We start from the raw sequence: 21,969 nt of genomic DNA on the forward strand, positions 1-21,969 counted from the left end.
AAAAACAGCAGAATGTTCACTTAAAAGCTCTTTTTAAGGTTTGCAAGGAGTCACAGATCAAAAATTCCCATTAAAAACAATAAAAAGGTTAAATTTTATTTCTTTTTTATCATATATATGTTTATTAGAACCTAGCCAATGATTGTTATTTTGGTAAATGTGGTTAAACTTATTTTTTTTTTAAATAACATTACATTATTATAATTTTTTATTTTCTTTTTCTACATTGTACAATGTTTCTTTATATACAAATCAGGGTAAATTTGATTAAAACCGACCTTTTAAGATCACAGGAAAGAATAACAAGTTATTGCTAAAAATTAAATTACACTAAATCAAAGGTTTTATTATAAAACTATTACAAATACTGCCGTCTTTAATCCTTTCATGAACGTTTCTATACTGCACAGAATACGTTGATAGCATTCTGTACATTAAATATTTTTTAGGGGTAAAGAACATTATTCGGCAAAAGTGGTAATGTAACGTTTTATAATAAAAGTGTTTTAAGGTTAACGATGTTTTATATAAATTCATCTACAGAAATGGAGGACCCACCAGTACAACATGATATCATATTTCGAATTATTTACAGTTATACCAACAAATGACCATGAAATTACATTGATGTTTGGTGGACATATAAGAAAACCTTCATAAAATTTATGGATATAACTTAAAAAAACAAAACAAAAAACTTTATTCTGTTTCCCTAAAGATAAATAAAAACACTTAGCAAAAAACTGATTTTATTTTAGCTGATTTTATCATAATCCATGCATAAGGGGATTAAGGTAACACTGTCTTTCAGTTTCTAAGTCTAAAACATGAAATACAGCATATTTACTTAAAAATGATAATTCTGCTAGAAGCACCATAAAGGTAAAACAAATTAAAAATAGTACAAATTTAGGTTTTTTTTGTAAACTTTGCAGTGTTTTTGCATTTTTCCATCTGTATTTTGTGGCTAAATAGAACAAAATAGTTTAAAAGATGGATCAAAATCTACTTTGTCTTTCATTCCAACAAAACTTCAACCCAGAACTGTTGGTTTTTGAAATGTGAAAACGTGAAGTTACGTGGTAGGTCAGGAAGGAAAGGTTAGATTCCGTCCTCACAGAAATGTTTTTAAATCCCTCTGACAGAACTCCTGAGCTTATACACTGAAAAACCAGATGTGCGGGACCCTTCCCTCCCTATGGTTGAGCAATGATGGTAAACGGCTGTGTGATTGCGGCCCCTCCCTGTAATCCCACCACGGCTGCAGCGGCACAATGACAGCGGTCATCACATGCATATAAAAGAGGCTGAGTGAAGCACCTGCTTGGCTGGAGGGAGAGGCAATCGCACAAACAGGGAGAACGCACAAACACACACAGATGATTCCACGAGAAGAGACCCACAAACAGCAGCAAACACACCGGAGCAGAGTGGTTAACACCCCGAGGTGAAGCAGCCCCATCTGCATGTAATCCCATCTGTGTGACGGCGCTTTGTCCTGCTGGCTGGTTAACACCCTGAGATTGGGTCACTGCAAATCCACCTGATGCCTCTCCATCTCGCCCCCCCGCACGCCGTCTCCTCCTCCTCAATGCTCGCTTATCTCATTGTACCTCCTGTTGCTCTTTTTTTTTTTGCTCCACGTCTTTTTCCTCTCTCATTCTTTTCACGGCGGAGAGTGAGGCTCAGCGGGAGAAAATAACCAGCAGCCAGGATTACCGCCATTAACTCGGGAGATGGAGAGGAGTTCGGAGAGGAGCGGCGGCAGATGCAGAGGCTGCTGATTGCATCTCTTCAGCTGTCTGTGCTGTCAATCAAGTCTCTGGTGTGGCAAGTCATCACTCATCTGATGTGTGTGTGTGTGTGGACTCTCTTGACAGCTCTCTGAGGAAGATGTCTCATCTGGGAGGGAACAGGCTGAGACAGCGAGCAGAAGGTTAAAAAAAGGGAGGGATGACGCTGACCTTCGACTGATGACAAAAGCACTGATGAGGATGATGAGGAGCACCACGCTGCCCACCACCGACACCAGCAACACGGTGGAGTTGGCTCCATCTCCGATAATTGGAGCTGGCACTGCAATAGAGGAGAAGGAAGGGGGGAAAAGAGGAGAAGAGAGGTGGAACATTGGTCAGAAACAAAGAGCAAAGTCAATCTTGTTCTGGTGGATGCAGTCAGTGAGCATGAAAGAGCCTCTTGCTTCCTCTATATTGGTGGTTTTCTCTCCATCTCCCCTCTTTACAGTTCCCCTTCTTTACATGCTTCATCTGGAGACAACGATGGCCCATTAGGATGTGTGCTTGACCGTGTTATTATCATGAGTCCGCATCCATCTGCATTACAAAGGAGACACCTGGGCCTCCAGTGAACCTCTCATTAGCATTAGTTAGGCTTTTTACCACACTAATGGGAATGTTAACAAAATGTAGACGGTCGTTTGATCACACAATGGAACTTCAAAGCTGTGAAGACTTCCACATAAAAACACGGAAAGATGTTTTAAAAACAGGAACCAGAACGTTTGCATTTATATATTTCAGGCCTAAAAAAACTATGTTTGATCATATTTCTTTCAAGACTTTTCACTCTATTGTGGATAAATTAGCAGAACAACCAATGGACCAGATGGTTCTTGCACCTTCGTACACTCCCTTTTAAAGGGGGCATGATGTGGTTCTACATGTAGTTATAAAAAGAAAAAACAAAACACATTTTTTTTTAACTTATGCACTATTACTATGCCTTCACATGAGTGTAAATGACTAGAGGCACTGCTATAACTCTGATCAAAGGTTTTGCAACAGGTAACAGTAACAGTCTATGCTGTCATTGGGTTGGCCCCGTTCTGTTTTATCTGACCACATCATCAGTGTTGGTTCACTCTAACTGCCCACAACTGTCAAAGTGGCGACCAGACGAGGAAACTTTAGTCTGCATTTGTAAATGTCAGACATAATGAAGCATTTCCTGAAGCTTTCTCAGAGTGACCCATCAGTCAGACTGATGAGGAGCACAAATAATGCAGTTCAGGAGGCTGAAGGACTGACCCGTTACACATCCTCGCACCTTCACTCCTGCAAATAACATCGAGCACATTAACACACAGCTAAGGTGCTTGATCTTGATAAGACATCATTTGTCAGCAGTTGGAAACAAAAAAGACCAAAGGGTGTAAGCTTAACTAAAATATGAGAACATTTTACAGCAATTTTTAAAAAATCCATCCTTCTCTTTTCGGGGTTACTGGAGTCTAACCTGGCTATTGTCGGGCAAAAGTGGGGTGTACACTCTGGACTGGTTACCATTCTGCTGCAGGGCCACAATAACGTATCTAGGGATAAAATAGAGTGACCAGTCTACCTATGAAGCATGTTTTTGGCGTGTGGGAGCAAGCTGGAGTTCCTGGAGAAACCCCACACGTGCACGGGGAGAACATGTAGACCACACAGAAAAGAGCCAGCTGGGACTTGAATCAGAGCTTACTTGCTGTGAGACGGAGTGCTAACCACTGTGAAACCATGCTGCCCAATTCAAATAATAATATAAATAAATGAATGGATATGAATAAAACATTATTTGAAGGACATAGTTTTAAACTACTCAATAAAATACAATTAATAAGTAAAAACAAAATGTATTTTTTTCTTATCACTAAAAGCAAGACTTGATTATTACTTTTAAAAAGTTATGTTAAAAAATAGAAATAAAAAAAAGTGCAAGAAACAAGGATTCTTAAAGATTAGGCAAAAATGTTTCTTATTAAGGGGATTTTAATTTTCATTTTTAATGAATCACCCACAAAATAGTTGAACATTTGTACCAGATTTTCTTTCCTTTTTCTCTAGAATTTAACATTTTTATCAATTTTTCCATTATATGGTAAATATCTTTTATAAGACTTTAGTAAGTAGGAGTCTCATCTTCAAGTTTTTGTGTGAACTAATAAAAACTCAGAAACATTATCCGTCAGGAGCAAGTAGGTCATTAAAACAAATCAAACCTCCACTGTGGTCTGGGTGTTTTTTAGCAAGATAATTGTACAATCTACTTAAACTGCTAACAGCTGAAACCAACAATAAAAGTTTGTTGGTTTGTTGACAGCTTCATTAAAGTTTTTTTTATTTCAAAGAATAGACTTCTAACTCACAAAAAAGGCTCTACTCTCAGTGTTTTACAGAAGAATGTGTCCTGGAACTGTTTGGTCTTTTAAGGTCAGATCTGATGAGTGATTTTTAGACTAACCGGAGTTGGTCATGAACTCGAAGGGGCCACTGAATTCCCCGTAGCCAGCCGCGGTCCTGGCGCGCACGTGGAAGACGTAGGAGGTTAGGGGGGTGAGGCCTTTAATTTCTGTGTTTCTGGACGATGTTTTGATGATGCGGTAGCTTCTTTCATTCTGGTCCTGAGGGGAACAGACACGGACGGTCACATTAATCTAGGAACTCACTAGTATCTCAGGGTAATACCTTCCAGTACACACAACATGATTCCCCCACCTTCTCATAGTATTTGACCTCATACTCGAGGATGACTCCATTGGCCCTCTCTGGAGGCTGCCAGGCCAGCGAGATGGTGTGTCTGGTGATATCCTTGGCCTGGATGGAGGTCACTGGAGACGGAGCTGATCAAAGAAAGGAAAGAGATGGAAAAATGCTTAAGCCTGTGACTTTGTCCCAGTCTCCCATGTTGTTTTCTGCCTTGGAGACATCCTGTCTGTTTTGGCCTAATCCCCTCTCTTTGCTCCCGCTGAGAAAGTCAAACAGCTGGGCTGGGCCACGAGGCAATCACTTCCATTTGTCTTTGAACATGGCGACCATTCAAGATCTGATGTGTAACAGAGCTGCACAGCCCAACTGCCAAAGCCGAGCGTACGACAATGATCTGTTTCTGATCTGATGGCTGGTAACAATGAAACTGATCCAAGCTGACACAAGCACTTACAGCAGTTTACCCGACTTCATTAGGTCACCCTCACTAAAACGTGCACTCTCAAAGTGAACGACGCAGATAACACAGATCAACATCTTCATTTATTCTTTTCTTTTAACGAGACAAATCAATAGTGTTTTCATGGCAGCTTCAATGTGTGATTCTATCTCCAGCTCTTTCTGCTGCAGCTGATAATGAGGCCATATTTCAAGTAGTGGTGCTGTCTGTGTGCAGACGCCTTCAACATGTGAAGGTTAAAGCACAGATAATGGCCGACATTTGTTCCCTCCCCACAGCGGGCCACCGCAGCACAAATCAAACCTTTATCTTTAGGGAGTGTGACAACAGGAAAATTGGGTCATTCTCTCAAAGAAAAAAGCTCACCCACACACACACACACACACCCCTACACACCCATACACACAAACACATATGAACACTCGCATGCACACATGCATTAACACTACAATTCATTTTAACAACAATTTGATTCATATCATAATTTTTGATTCGATTTATTGTCAATATTGATTCATTTTGAACGATACGATTCACTGACCTAAAATTTATCCACAGTATCTTTAGACAAAACTTCAACCAGTTTGACCCAGAGATGAAAACCTGGGTACTCAACTGTACATGTGAAGTATTGGTTAAAAATTCCATGTATTTCTTGTAAAACAATCAAATGTAAATTAAAAATGTTTTAAAACAAGTTAATTAGAATGAATGGCAAATTCATCCACTTTTTAGTTTCCTAAAGTTCAGCCCCTCTTCTTTTTCCAGATCAAAATAATACAAACTGAACATTAATAAAACATAAAATCTAACTGTATGATCACGTCTTTGTAAAATTTTATGTGTTTCCACACATAATGATGGTTGATCATTTTAAATGTGTGTTGTCTGCCGAGTGCTGCTTTATGTTTCAGTAAAATAAATCTATAGTGCCTCAATTCAAAATTTTAGAATTTTGGAATTCATTTAGTTTTAAAATTCTTTTTTAATGTTATAGTTTGATTCAATTCAGTTATCAACATGCCTCAGACTGATCAATCTGATTGGATAAATCTGATTGGATAAATCGATTGGACAAAATTGATTTGTCAATATTTCCAAAATTTGTTTTTATGCTTTTAATATCTTGTATAATGTACTCTGTCTCTCTTGTGTACAGCACTTTGGGCCTCATTGGCCAGTGGTGGAAGATGCTCTAAATGAATAAATTAAATAAAATGATTTATCGATTCATCTATAAGTCGTTACACCCATATTTAAAAAAAAAACAAAAACACAAATACTCTTTATTAAAAAAACTGCTTTATTATTAGCTTATAATTTCATGTGTTGTTTGATCTTATAGTTTCTCAATAAAATGTAATTTCTCAATTTTCTGCGAAATGCTTCAATGTCAGCTATCTTACTATAATTACTTTTCTTCTACTTTATAAAACCTTCCTTGTTGTCACAGTTTGGGGTTTTGGCAAAACAAGAACAAATATCAACACGTCATTTATATTAGGAACGTCGTCATCCAAGACTAACAAAAATCTCCCGCATGGTGGGGATTCCTTGGATTGCTAACATGTCTGCTGGAGGTTGGAGCTGTCCTCGCGCTCATTTGTTCTTTGCTGTTCGAGAGTAAAAACATTTCCACAAACAGTCCGGTCATTCCTTTTGCTTCTTCTCTTGGAAATGCACAAACCGTAACTCTTTGACCTTTGCTCCTCCACGATCACTGTAACCCTACTCGTTCCAGACCATCTGCCTTTTAAAAAATTACAGTGGGATGATTAATGAGGGCTTCAGCAGGTCCACCACTTGTGATTGGATTATCCGTGACATTATATACATTCTCATCACTTTGACTGTGGGCTCCAGGGAGCTGAACTTCAAGCTATAGCTACAAACCCCTGCTTTTAGCCGGGGATTGAGTTCAAACAGGCCTGGAATTCAAGCAACAGTCATGGATTGAGTTTCAGGGGCTGAAGAAGCAGCAGGAGGGAGGGAGGGGCTGGGGGGGTGAGGGGCACCGACGGGGGTGAGATGGAGAGATGGGATTGCAGACATATCATGGTAAATGGATTAACCCGAGGTTGTGTCATCCTCTTGGCCTAATGTGTTGCGTCTCTGTTAAACAATTAGATGGCGGCCATTTGTAACCCTCCGATCAATCTTCCCGGGCAGCGAGAGCCAATTTAAAGGCCCTCATGGGGCCGACTGAAGACGCTCCGATTCAGGAAGGAAACACCTGAGGGGCTGCAAGCCCTCATTCCCTAAAGATAATCCACACATCAATCTTTCCTCCAAAGATGACAGATATGGCGATGTAATCGTGTTCTGCTCGGCTCTGGTTGCACTTTTTATTTTTCCCCGGACTGATGTGAGGATAAAGATGAGTGATTTTCCGAGTGGTTTTTCTCAGCTTCATTACACTACAAAGCATCTCACTCACAACAGAGGCAATCGATGTGGGTAAACTTTTACAACATGCTAAGGTAAATTTACAAGCCACATACCATTCAAAGGCAGATTGAAACTATTGTTTATTTCCACAAAGTTCAACTCAAATAGAGACTTCAAAGGCTGTTGAATTTGGGCAGGCTTCAGACAAATCCTCGGTTAGGCGAGGTCTCCATTTTCCCTCTACCTTATAGTAAAAAAAGCTAAACGCACTGGTGGGATAGAGTGTGTCAAATTCAGAGAATATTCAGATGTCATTTCCAAATAATGGGAAACAACGAACCAGACCATTAGCAGCAGAAAAGAGCAAAACCGACAGGAAGAAAAATTCACAGTGAAAAATGTATTTTCCTAGTGCCATTATCTCCCACAGACAGAAAAAGACTCAATCAGGCTGCCCTGGCATGAATAATAATGAGGAGCTCAGAGTTCAGGTCTGCTTTGTAAACGCTGCCGCTGTTTTCCGCAGTGAAGTTTTATCTCTGTGGGCTTGTTGAGTGAGCAAGTTTGTCTTAGGGACCGTTTTCATCACAAAGAATTTAGGCCGTGTGGAGCGTCTGTGGTTGGCGCGAGCATTTGCACGAATATGCGGTCGATTACAGTTCAGCATTTAAAGACACAGGGGCCTGGGTGAACATGTGGTTGCCAGATTGGAGCCTGTTCGCCAGATTTAAGTAACTTTGCTGCCGCCAAAAAAGAAAAAAAAAATCGAGGAGGGAGCCATTTTTCTGAGCTGAACTTCACCTCTGTGAGTCCAACGCCTGCTTCCCCCTCCCAGAACACATTTCCACATGTACGCCTGTCCGACGTGCCAGAGATGAAAACCTGCCCACACACACGCATACGTACACACACAGACAAAGGGTCCCCCATGCACTAATTCACTTTTATTCACCAAAGCTGGCCAAGTATTCTGTATCAAGACGTAAACATGTCTTTCCCTAAATCTTTTCCTCCCCTTTTCTCACACATACACACAGATCGTGCTGGATCCCACCGAGGGGCAGAAAACAAGCGTTTACAGCCAGGGGTCACTTCAAAGCATGGACACACCGCGCTCTCCTTCCACTCCCAGTGCAGTTTGGGTAAAGACTTGCAGCTTAGCTGATTTATGACAACTGATTTTTTTTTTTTTTTTCATGGCAACACCATTGGAATTTGAGCTGCTCGTGCACACAAAAGCTGGCTTAGTCACACACTAACATTTTCAGGTTCGTTTTGGGGGATTCCTAATCTCAGATGCATTTTCTTCAACTTTTTTTAGATTACACGTCCAGACTGTCACGTCCAGGAAAGAAAACATGAATAAGAAATAATTCTAAAGCGTTTTCACTTTAGCACACATGTTCAACAAGATACACACATATAAGCAGAAAAGAGTACACAGATGCACACACATACAAGACGGTACACATAGAGATACACCCTCAAGAGAGTATGTACACACAAATACATATACACACACATGCCCAAATAGGTACACACACCTGAAAGAGAACACATATACATATATACACTGACATATACATTCACAAGAACATGCATACGTAGGTACACACATAGACATACACAGATAAAAGGGACCTAAAAGATACATAAACAGACATACACAAACACACATGCAACAAGACATACAAGAAGATATACAAAGAGTAGCATACAAACGCAATAACTCACACACAAGATATTTACACGTAAGATTGTGGACAAAGATACACTCACACACATGCACACACACATGAAGGTATACAAACAGATATATACACACAACAAAGTACACGCACAATTGCACACTCATATACACACAGAAATACGCAGAAATAAAAACCTAAAGGAAACACACAAAGGCACAGACACAGAAAGATACACACACAGGTACATAAAATGTTTAACACAGAGACATTCACACACATACCTGTGTTTACACACAGATATATATATATAAAAAAAGAAGAAACACACATATAGATACCAAATAGGTATATTTGGTTTCTTCTATACACAAGAGCGCACATGTACAAAAAGATACACACAAATAAATACAAAGATAAAAAATGTAAAATGAAGAGATTCACACATTAATGTTTACACACACATAAACAAGAATCTACACACACAAATAAACAAACAAAACAGCTATACACAAGATGACACACACACGAAGATACACACATGGGTGAGTAAGTGCACACAGACAAGAAGGTATACACACAAGGAAAAGCACACACAACAAGATATTTAAAAATGTATACACACAAGAAGATGCACAGACACATAAAGAGAAGAAAATGCACGAGCACACACATATATATATATACACACACATTAAGACACACACACACTCACACACACACACAAGCATCCAAGTCCAGTTTCACAGAACTGATCCAGAGAAACAGTTGTGTGACTTGCAGCAGTTTTGTGCCAAAATCAACATCATCCCACAACAATAAGACAACAGAACAGCCAAAATCTGTTCAAAAAGAGATGTCACTGAGTGACTCTACGTCTGTTTTTAAACCCGTAGATGACAGTCCTCACACTGGAGTCTTGACCACATAAAAAGGGTAGATGTGAAAAAAAAAAGATGATGGAATTAAGACCATACAGTAAATGTCTTGGACTGACCACGGGGCAGTAACCGTCATTAGACTGTGGTCAGTCTCTGGCACAAAGCATTGGATCATGTTTTTCTTTGGTAACATCCGTTGTGTTTGAAGACTATCTACTCGCCTTCTGGAATCCCAGTATTTACCTTATTTTCATGTACAAAGATGCTCAAGTTAATTTAGAACGTTTAGAAAAGGATAAAGCATTTAATATTTGGAAATAACAAAAAGCCCAACATGAATGTCAACGGAGACTTGGAGTTAGTTCAGACATGCACCTCAGGACAGACCGGCCCAACGCAGGATTTCAACAAGACCATTCTTGCTTTGAGACAGCAATGAGAAGTTGCACACCCGCGTATGTGTACTTAACCTTCAGTGTTGCTGTTTACCAGCCTTTTGTTCAGGTTTGGGAAGGTACTTACACATCAAATAGCAGTAAAATCATTAGGGAGACATTTCGGGCTGGTAATCATTTTTTTAACATTGATGTTTAGATCAGGGTTTGTCCCACCTTCACTTTTTAATAGCTGGGTAGGCTCCAGCATCCCTTTAATGCAGACAAGTAAAAACCAGGTTTAGAAAATGGATCAAAGCAACAACTCTTCAATTTATGCTTTAGACAATCAAGTTAATGGACTTTAACATCAAATTTAAGTAATTGAGTACATTTTAGCAACAAAATAGTTTTCATCTTTGTTAGAGCAGTTTTTTTTCTCCATTTCAATTAATTTTATTTTCCAGTGTTTTGCTGTTCATTAAACCACCATTAGGTTAGAAATGAATTAGCAACAGTCATTTGAAAATGTGTCATATTTTGTATTGTAAATAGTAAAGAAAATCCCAACAGTATGGCTTGGCCAGACCTGGATGAAGCCCCCGGGACCCATCTCTAGTGCTGACATGCAATAATGCATCCTTGGGTTGCACTCTTGGTCATGCTCCATTACAGCTCCCACACATGCCTGATCAGCAGGACCTGCAGCTCTCCCACAGGCAGCACATCCATTCACCTCCATCGCTTCGCCCCTAGCTGATAAATCAAGTCACTGTGTCCTGACGGGCCAGTCCAAATCCAGTTCAAGATAACTGCTTTTCCCAGCGATGGAAATCAGCAATAAAAGAACACAAAGACACCAAGCTTACCACCCAAGAGCAAGGCACTAAAAGAGGCTGAAGGGACAGCTACAAGTGAACAAGAGAGCAGAGACAAAGAAAAGGGACCAGACTCGTAAAATCCATTTGCACAACAACGGGTTACAAAATGGCTAAATGATAAAAAAAAACAACAGGAGGCTTTGAACGCATCCCTGGACTCCTTTTCAGTTCTGAAGAAGGAGCTGCATCCATGTGTATTTCAAAAGCCCTAATTACACACAAATACAGACAATTCTGCTGCCTTCATAGAGAAGCCTCAGCAGATCAATATAATTCATCCAATTCATTAGCTTGGCAGCTAAATATAGCCTGCAGCCTGTGTCTTCAGCCGGGGCCTCTAATGGCTAATTATGCAAAACTCCAGTGGAGTATTGCAGAAAATCCTTTGTAACTGTTGAAAGTCTATCATCCACTAAAAAGGATTTAGCCCCTCCAGCACACTACACACCTTTCAGAAATATATATTTTACACTGCCGATTGCCAGCAATTAATATAATCTCCACAGAAAAACTCAAAGTAGCATTTAGCAGACTCTTTTATTTAAGGCAAACAACAAAATGTAAAGAAGAAAACAATAACTGACAAGCTCGGAACTTGAACCCCCAGCAGACCGATCTGCAGACAGCTGTGTTCTGACAGGATTCAGAACTAAGCCAAAAACCTGAATTATGTCGTCCCTGGGGTTTGTTTTTGGAAGACAAGATGACAGGAATATGTTTTTTTTATTTTTGCTAGGGGATTTTTTTAATAATAAAATGTAAACTTGATAATATACAGTAGATGGCATGTAACTGGTTAGAATCTGGACTGACAGGATGGAAAAAGAGATGCTATTTTAATAGAAAAGTGACTTCATGCAATTCCTTTTAATATGTAAAATGCCTGATTTTTCAAAACTTAAGCTGAAGCATTTATTCTCCGTATTTAACACCATCCTATTTTACCATATACACAATTGTTAAAAAAGGGTCCCTTAGGACTGCTAGAGAAACTGAACCTTCCCACAAATTCACATTTTTACATTCACTAAATGTTTTCTCAGTCTTATATGTTCGTATGTCTGACTTTAAGAGTTTAGGTCAGGAAATGAAACGCTAGACAGCAGGGCTGACATTCAAACATTACACATTCAGATCCCACAAGATTCTGTAATTTGTCTTTAAAGGTCAATAAGTGTGAAAAAATAGCAACAAAATAAACTGGACTTTCATTGTTCATCTGCAGCTACATAAGTAAAAATATGATTACCACAGAGTGGCATTAAGCCTTCTTCAACCTTTTCTCCACAAAACACTTGGTCCAGTTATTGCACTTTAATTAAAATGTCTTCAACAGACAGTAACGCTTTTGCCAAAATGAAACCCTTAATCGGATTCTATTTTTCTATATCGTCCACTTTCATGTCATAGGCACTGAGTTACCTTCAATGACTGAGTAATAGCTGTTTATTTCTCTATTGAAGTCTATGGGATTTTAGCTTCTTGGAACCAGCGGGAAATTTTTTTTTTTGGAAGTCCAGTTCTCACATACAGTCAATGTTAATGCTCTTACCAGCCTGGTTGGTGGTGACGGTGACGGATACGGCCTGCTCTGGGCCTGGGCTCTGAGACGATACGCCGTTCACCGCCCACACTTCAAAGGTGTAGTTAGTGTGGGCCTGCAGCTCGTTGATGGACACCCTGGTTCCCTTCAGGCTCAGCTGCTGCGGGCTGAAGTGGATGCCGTTACCGCAGGCCTGACAGCGGCGGCCGTCGGGGCCGCAGCGTTTGCACACAACGTTGTACGTCAAATCCTGGCGCCCGCCTGTGCTCCGAGGAGGACTCCACTCCAGGTTCACAGAGGTCTCATTCACATTGGAGATGAGGTGAACAGGTGCAGACGGAGGACCTGTGAGAAAAGGAGTAAAGACCAAAAAATATATTAATATAAGACGTAAACCAAGTAAATAAAATTACTCAAATATTTATATAAATCAGAGCTGATAGAGTGACTATAAAATGTTTAGTTAAATACTTTGAACACGGTGTAGGCAATTGATTCTTTCCTCATTTTTACAATTAATAAAGATGTAAATGCCTAATTAGTTTGGTAGTCCGTCTAATGGAGACTGAAGGATTCCCTCTTAATATCCTCTGCTTTGCTGCTTTGAAGGTTCCAGTTTCAGCTCAATTTATTCCGACTGTTCACTGAAATCCAATATGGCAGGAGAGTTCTTCAGACCGAACGGTCTGAAGGTGGCGGAAAGGCCTTCCCCTCACTGCAACGAGTTTTGACAAAGTTTGCTTTGCACCAATATTGAGTTTCTGCTTTCATGTAGAAGCTGCACACAGATCACTTTTAACCAAAGGCATCTGTGCTGGTGTGCGACACCAACACCCCGGCCTATCACTTCTCATTTGCATGTCATGTCAGATGTAAATAATGTTTTTTGCTGAGCTATCAAACAGCGGTAATTGACTTAACTCTCCCTTACTCTATCTCTTACTCTGTGACTAATGAAGCGCACGCGAGCGCGCCGCGGGATCGATGCAGGGTGAAATATGAAAGCTCGTCCGTCCACCGACGAGTCATTTCACAACGGAAATTAATTATGAGCGTTATTTTTGGAGGAGCGGCGTGGCAGTGAATGATTTCACAGATTTCACTGGGAGTAGAAGAAAGGAGGACTGTTTGGAGCCAAAGGGAGGAAGTGCACAGTGTCACACTCACACAATAAATGCAGGCAGACGGGGCCAATGTTTGGCATCAGCCAATGAGGAACTGCAGAGGCAATTAGGACGGCGAGGACAAACATCAGCATAAACAGATACGGAAAAGACAGAAGGAACTGGAGAGAGTGGAGCTTTTTAGATTTCGTTAGATTAACAATAATATTAGAATGGTCTTTTGTTCATTTAAAGCAGCAGATTATCATTAAAATTTATATCTTTCAATTCTGCAGCAGTCCTGGGCTGCAAAAAAAGGATTATTTTCACAATTCTTCTTTCTTACTGCCCCTTTCAGCAAAAATTACCCTTCCCTGCCACAAAAAAAAACTTAAAAAAAAAACTTGGAAAATCAACAAAAAATGAATGGGGCCAAGATCTTTTATGGGCCTCAAAAAAACCCTAAAAATTTTAAAATCCACTAACGAAACTAAAGCACGTGACAGGGATATGAAACAGGAAGTTTTAAAATTATTATGAGATGGCAACAGGACCAACAAGTTGACGTTGATTTTATGCAAAATTTGGCAATTTTCACGTTTTCCCACAAAATGCAAAAAAGAAAACTTATGTTTGACACATCTTCACAAAATTTCACACACATACCACCCTCTGAAGTCTACAACCATAACTGAGGTTTATTGACCTTTGACCTCTGAAAGAGGCCGCCATCTTAGAGTTAAAAAAAATCACGTTTGCTTTATCCTACAAATTTAAGCTCCTCCTAGGGATTCCCATCTATCGCCTCCTAATGCTGGGTTCACACCGCTGAAAAACGCAATACGTCAGATCCAGTTCACTCCAGACACATATTTTTTCACAATAGTCGACAGGCGCTTCTTCTCAGCTGTGTTTATTTACAGCTTATACAAATAATTTCACTTGACTTGTCGCCACTTGACTAGACTTAGATACCCAAAACCACACCCCCGGTCTGTAGTCGGACCACTTTTTTCATGAATTTGTTTCAGACACTTCTTAAGCTGGGAGGCAGAAGAAGAAGGGGAGAGTGAGGTGCATGTATCAGTCAGGGAGATCAGGTCAAAAGTGAGTGGTAAGCCATACCACGCCGCTTGTGGCTTTAACTCCATTAAGGCTACAGTAGAAAAACCTCCTACATCCTGATCTCCCTCTCTTTTTGTCCCTTTTTTTGACAAAATTTTCAAAACTAGAAGTAAATCAAGGTACCAATTTTTACTATCAAGTTTTTTAGAGTTTTTGGGACATACAGAACATCAGGAGAAATAAAAAAAGTTTTATGTGGTATTTTTACAAAAAAGTAGAGTAGTAATGCTTGCAGGTGTGTGCAGAGTTCAATGGCCTCACAAAAACTCTATTTCCTTTGTGGTAGCGACACGCGCAGCACTACACAACTCTAAATCTTAAACATATTTTACTGTGCCTTCACTGAGTTGGGAACACACACACATTACACACAAACCACCTTGGCTGTACCTGTCGCTCTTCCCAGAATGCACCACTGGGAGCGTGGGAGAGCCGTCGGCCGTGACTGACACCCGGTAATTAATCCTGGGGGGAGAACGACGGCGGGAGACAGGAGCGCAGCGCTCACACAACCTTCATACAACATTAGCTCAATGCTGCCTAAAACTTCAGGGGAAAAATCCAGCAGGAGACTTCTGGAAAAGTTTCTCCGGAAGCCATTTGTCTCTGTTCTTGTTCATTTATGGTCCAAATGTTCACTCATGTTACTCCAGTGATTCTTTCTTGTCCATTTACTTCCATCAGTGACTCGGCTTAATCTGCATTTGTCATTTTATAGCCTCCCCCCACTCCTACAACCTCTTTTCTTCCACCTCCCTTCTGCTTATCAATAACTGGGAGCCATGTGTTTAGCTGGGTTGTCTAAATTGGCCAGAGCGGCGACCCTGCTATTACCATCCGGCTGGGGTTCATTCAACGCCCCCCTTGAGTCCTCACTCCGCCCCTCCCTCTTCCTCCACAAAACCGCTGCTAAGAAAACTGAGGAAAAATCTGAGAAACACATCAAGGTCCGAGAGAAACCCCAAAACGGAGAGAAACTTCTCTTAACATGAATGCAGCAGTGGAAGCTGCCCCGCCTGCTGCCATTTTCTCCAAAACATAGAGGCACAAACATCAAACATGGAGAAGAGAGATGAAGAAAGCTTCAGTGCAGAAGGACTGATTGCTAATCACATCTCTTCATGAAATCTTCATCAGCTAAAGCTGCAGGACGACAGATCCAAAGAGTGCGATGGACATTAAAGGAGAAGAGTTTTAATCACAGTCACTTTCTGCCCATCAGAGGAGCAGCTAGAGGAGGTATCAGCGGGGCGCTGACAGGAACAGGACAGCAGGAGACGTGCTGCAAAGATGGAGGAGCAACATCCACTTTTAATCATGGCCCTCCCCAGACTGCCGGCTACGACCAGGGAAAAGAGTTTTCAATTACCTTCACTCATGCATGCACACACACACACGCGCAGCCATGTTCCCCAATTACCAGAAACGCTGGCTCACTCCCAGCCTGACCTTCAGCACGGCGAACGGAGAGATGGATTTAGGAGGGATTTTCCCTCATCTGCTGGTGACTCTGAGCGACGTTACAGAGAAACAGGAAGAGGATGGAAAAATGATGCTGTGCAAATGCAACTCGAATGTGTAAAAGAGCGGTAGTATAGACGACAAGTGTGGACTACTGATGGGGCGGACTACCGCGCCGTTTCTGACCGCATAGTCAGGAATGTCACAGAGGTGATGAAGCTGGGTCCGGTTAAAGCAGCTGGGACAGCTGTCACTTGGGGAAGTTGTGAAATTCCAGACTCACTAACAAGACGATGAGGATAAACCCCCAGTTTGTCCACAGAAGAGGGGGAGGAAACGGATGAGGCCCATCAGACAGAATTCTTTTCTTTCTTTCTTTTATATTTTAATTTTTACAAAAGTGAAACTTAAAGCTCAAAGTACCAAAAAAGCCAAATGCTTTTATTTTATTATTATATTTTATTTTGCCTTTTTAAATTGTTCAGAAAGAAGAAAATAAAAATGTCTGACAGCAGCTGAAAAAGGCTCCAGCTTCTCTGTTCAGCGCTGGAAAAATAAAATGAGAAGACACTGACACTAGAGCCAAAGAACTTTAAACTGAAGTGATTATTTATTTCACCTATATTCCTTAAATGTCTTCAGTCAACAACATATCAGCTCCATAAAGGGTAATCTGGAAACTTTGACTTGTTTTTACAGAAACAAAAGTCTCATTTTCTGTTTTTACTTAAATAGAATAGTCAGTGTGCAGATGATTATTTAATCTTTTTTGAAGGAATCTTATTTTGAGTGAAGCGTAATGATTGTTCATGACCTTTTATAGACATAAACTCCAGTGGAATACGAGTTTAGTGGTTCTACATTGTTCTGCTGAGTGATGAGTCCACAGAAACCTGACAGAACTGCAAGCCAACTATGACCTCAGCCGGCCGACAAGCTGCGGTTGTTAAAGTTGATTTCAGACGGTTAATCACCAACACTCAAGTGTCTGTCATATTTAAGGACACGGCTTTTTATTTTCCTGGGAAATAACAAAAACACATTTGTTTTTTTTTTACTATGCTCAGTCCAGATGTTCTGAAGAAACAGTTCCCAAAAAGGAATCACATCATTTATGGAAGGCCTTTCTTCCATAAATCAACTCAGTGGCCTAGAGGTAGAGCGTCTGCCCTGAAAATGGTAGGTCCTGTGTTCGAATCCAGTTATACAAAAATGGGACCCAGTGCCAGCCTGCTTAACACTTAGCATTTAAGAGTTGTACTGGGGAGTTTAGACCACCAAATGGTTCCTGAGCGGGGGGGGGGTTCTGCAGCTCACCCCTCCCCCAGAGGATGGGTACAAATGTCACACACCTGACAAACTTCAAAAGGTGGACAAACACACAGTTCTGTTAGGAAGCCTGAATACAAATGTGCTACATACCAGAGAGAAAACGAGAGAAAACCTCCATCATATAGAAGTTTGAGTGATTTTATACTCTTTGTTCATAAGCTAGAGGTCTATTTTAATTCCAGCGTAGAAATGTTCTACAGTTCTTCTTTCAAAATGTTTCTGCTCTTTGGTCTGTATCTTTTGAATTCCTTCAAAACTTTGGAAAACTGTTAATTGTCACCAGTAACAGTTGAGCTGCTCCTCAAGACAGAGCAAGAACTCCAGACCCTTCAGACCAAAATAGTTCCTTTTGACCTCCGATGGTCAAGAGTTCCTAAATGTTATTAGTAATGTATCGTGTTAGTTAACTCATCAACAGAACAGCACGGACTGCTTATAAATTGATCTAAGATGTCGTCTTCATACAACTGGATGGGGCAAAATCCCATCTCTATTCATCCCCTAAAACATCATTCTTTTCATGATCCAAAGACTAGAGGAAACCCCATTCCTAGAAGTCTTTGTTACCACAGTTACAGAGGTAATTCATGTATTTGTATGCACACATGGCCAAAAGGACCAAAAGGTTCTCATTTGCTGCTTCTCTCTGTTCCCAGATGCTGCACTGAATTAGTAAACTGCCTTTTCTCTGCTATCCTGGAATTATATTCAAAACTCTCTGCGTCCATGTGACCCAATTCCCTTGAATTGCTTTAAAGCAAAGCTTTCTGAGCTTTTAAAAGAAATATGCATATGTCACTCTTGACCTGACTGTTTTACTCATGATTTAACCTTTTTATTAATGTTATACTTTTCATTTTAATTGTATTTTATTACTACTTTAGCTGTAAGTTTTTCTTGTGATGATGTTTTCCAGCCCAAGACTCCCTAGAAAAAGTTATCTCATCTCAATGGGACTTCCTGATAAAATAAAAGTTAAATAAATAAAATAAATTTTAAAGGAGTTTAGTGTACAGCTCTTTGCAGCTCAACTGCCAAAAACTACATCCCAGGATTATTTTAATGTCTGTAAAACAGTTACATAAATAAAAGATGATGTTTATAAGAGGTTGGTGTTGTTAGACATCTTCACTTTGTGGATTGAGATGCAGAAACCATGACTTTGGTGTAATCTGGGAAAGTTGACTTGAACAACCAGAGGATGAAGTGGAGAGAGCTGAGAAACTCAACACCCAACTACAATCCTGTAATAAATACACTTTACGCTCCTCTTGACAGCCTGGTCTCCTCTTTACCTTCTGCTGACCTTCAGCACACTTTTTTTTGTTCTCTTCACCAATGAGCATCTAAAGTTGGCGGTTTCAATCCTGTCGTGTAGTTTTCACATAGCTGCAGCTTGACAAACACTTTACATGAGCATGCTAACTGAGCTGTCACAGCTTTGAAGGAACGTGTGCTGGTGTGTTAAAAGTAGAAGTACTCACGGCTGCAGGGCATGGACGCCGGATCTGTTTCAGAACGGAAATATCCCTTGTCGCAGGCGCAGGAGGTGGAGCCTTCCCTGACGGAGTAACTGTGCAGCGGGCATTTGGAGCAGAGGCCGTCGGTGGCGAGGGCGCGGTAGTAACCAATTTTACAAGCTGAAACACACAAAAAATAGGTGAATGTAGTTTGAGATTATCAACAACATTACAGTTTCCTAACAAATCTTTCTTTAATCCTCAGTTAAAGTGCATTGGACTGAAGCAACAAATACAGAAACACAAGTTGCAACTGCTGCAACTTAATAAAAATATCAGATTTTTTACCTCTGGGGTTAAAGAAATAAATGAAATACAAGTTAAGTGATTAAAAAAAGTGAGTCTATCACAAGCAATGCCATTGCTAAATTTCACATCTTTGTGCATACTTAAATAACACTTTTCTACCTTCCCCAAAGGCCCAATATGCTTTACACTCACAGTCTAATTTACAAACACACACACACACACTGATGCGCTTGTTTCGCTGCCAAATGCAGGCACCAACCTCCCTCCAGAGGCAATTGAGGGTTCAGTGCCTTGCCCAAGAACACTTCGACCAAGGCGAGAATTGAACCTGTAATCTTCCAGAGGTCGCCCATCAGACCGCTACACTACGGCCACCCGACATCTGGATTTTAAGATCCAGATGTCTAAAACCAATGTTCTGCCTGATTTTCTAAACCAATTGTAGAAATGTACAGAAAATACTGACCAGACATGGAGCTGCAAGTAAAATAGACATTTACCAAATAAAATCCATCAAATACAACACACAGGAGGGCTGAGTCAAGAGATTGATATCACTTTTATAGAGCCAAACACCTGCACACAGCTCATTCTGAAAGTGTAACCAAAGTCACACTTTTACTTTTGCGGCGTGTTCTTTGGGTTGACTGTTATTTGATTGGAGCGCTCGCGTTTCACTAAGTTTCTTCTCGGTTTATCGGTTTCTGTAATGCCTGAGGAAGCCCAGCAGGGTTAGGTTTCAGCCCTGAGCACTGAACCAGAAGGGTGGGACAAAAGAAGAGTTCTGTGAGAAGTGCAGGACAGACAGTCACAGCGCAGATTAGGCACAGAAAGCTGACAGTCATTTAGACCGCCGTACGCTTGGCGGTGGGCGGTGAGTGAAATGGAAGTCGGCGGCTCGGTTTTTGTTGGAGTGCATTCCTGTCTTTGTATCTTTTTTTCAATTCCAAAATACCCAATGAATAGAGTATTGTGTTAAAATAATTTAGACACATGTAAACAAACACACAAATGCAGACGTCTTCAAAGGAATGGATGTTCATTTAGAAGGTACATGTGGTTTTCAGTGTAAAAGTCATAAACACTTCAAGGGATTCCCACATGTGCTGACCACACTTGGAGACAAATCACCAAAGTCCAAAGCGACTCTTTCGTAAAAAAAAAACAACTTTCCACTAGCAGGGCAAACGTTCACATACACAACCTGTCAAGAAAATCCACAACCCCTTTAAAATAGTGGAAAATCCCTCTATTGGAGATGGAATGAAGTCAGGCGCTTTGCTCTGCAGATTTCAGAGCGGTTGGATTAGCGTAGCATGACATTAACCAAGCCAAACAGAAGCTACCTGCAGAGCTATTCTTCCCCCGTTCCTTTCTTCGTAGTTTTGAAAACCTGAGAGAGATTATCTGGGAGGGGCGCTATCTCTTAATCTTTAAAGCAATCATTCAACACTCATTCTCATCACAGGAGACAGGAGGACACTGGGGTTTATCTACAATGTTTTGGGAGGCTCGAATGACAAAATACAATGTTTCTATCAGGGTTTGTATATGTGCGCTGGCGAGCGGCCTCAACCAGCTGTTACAGACGCAACAGAGAGGTGAGTAACTTCCAGCTTTTTGGCCTCTTTGAAGACCCAAGAGCAAGACGACTCAGTTATCACAGCATTTTGCTCATACTACATTCTACCAAGGTATGAAGACTTGTTTACAGCAGCAACTGCCCTGCAGAAAAGATCAGCTGTGGAAAAAAGAGGTTAATAACCAAGTAAAGCTGGGGAATTTGTTTCCTATTTGGAGCTAAAATGAGTGTGTGAGGAGGAAAGAGACCACAGTGGTGGGTGGTCCAAAAGACCTTGGCTTCAGAGAGGAATCTCCCTTAAGACTCACTGGATTTATCACTGTCCGGGCCAGCCGTGGCAAACCCTCACACAACCACAAATACTGACACACTTGAGCATGTGTGTTTAGTTTTTATGGGATCTGAGCTGAGAGGCTCTCATCGCATCCTTTTATACAGCATTCAAAGGTCTAAACCCAATTTTTCCACTCTATCTTTTTCACACCGTCCCCCCCTGTCACCCTCCAGCTCCGCTTTATTATTTTCTTTTGACTCTGCCCTCTCTCTCCTTGGCTTTCTCTCGGCAGGCCTCCTTTAAGACAGAGATGGTCTGTCAGGTGCCAAATCCCCGAGCTGAGAGATCAAAGGCAGACAAAGAGACTGGAGACTTACTGTTCTATTCTGGAGAAGCAAAAAAAATGGAATCCCTCATAGATCGGGACATCACATTCTTCCCTTATTCTGTCCCAGCAGCTTTCCCCTCATTCAATCCCCCCAATCTGGCTTTTATTGTCCCTCGTTGTCTCTGGGATGGACCGTGTTTGAAGGAAGAAACAAAAGTTTTGCTAGATTAAACTTCTGTCCAGCACATCCTGAGGATGCAGCAATCTGCAAAACTTAGGAGCGTCCAAAAGCT

General features: G+C 40.8%; 1 protein-coding gene across 2 annotated transcripts in view; it reads right to left on the bottom strand.

The window, feature by feature from the left end:
- Nucleotides 1-21,969, bottom strand: part of epha4l (eph receptor A4, like) — a 60,173-nt gene that overhangs the window by 17,136 nt on the left and 21,068 nt on the right. For both annotated transcript variants that reach the window (XM_024277086.2, XM_024277085.2), the window contains exons 4-8: nucleotides 19,208-19,363; nucleotides 12,712-13,047; nucleotides 4,497-4,621; nucleotides 4,243-4,402; nucleotides 1,965-2,076 (exon numbers count right to left, since the gene is read on the bottom strand). In XM_024277086.2, the coding sequence (XP_024132854.1) occupies nucleotides 1,965-2,076; nucleotides 4,243-4,402; nucleotides 4,497-4,621; nucleotides 12,712-13,047; nucleotides 19,208-19,363 (889 nt within the window). The remainder of the gene's footprint in view (nucleotides 1-1,964; nucleotides 2,077-4,242; nucleotides 4,403-4,496; nucleotides 4,622-12,711; nucleotides 13,048-19,207; nucleotides 19,364-21,969) is intronic.

The sequence above is a fragment of the Oryzias melastigma genome, linkage group LG13 (assembly GCF_002922805.2).
Source record: "Oryzias melastigma strain HK-1 linkage group LG13, ASM292280v2, whole genome shotgun sequence".
Lineage (NCBI taxonomy): Eukaryota > Metazoa > Chordata > Actinopteri > Beloniformes > Adrianichthyidae > Oryzias > Oryzias melastigma.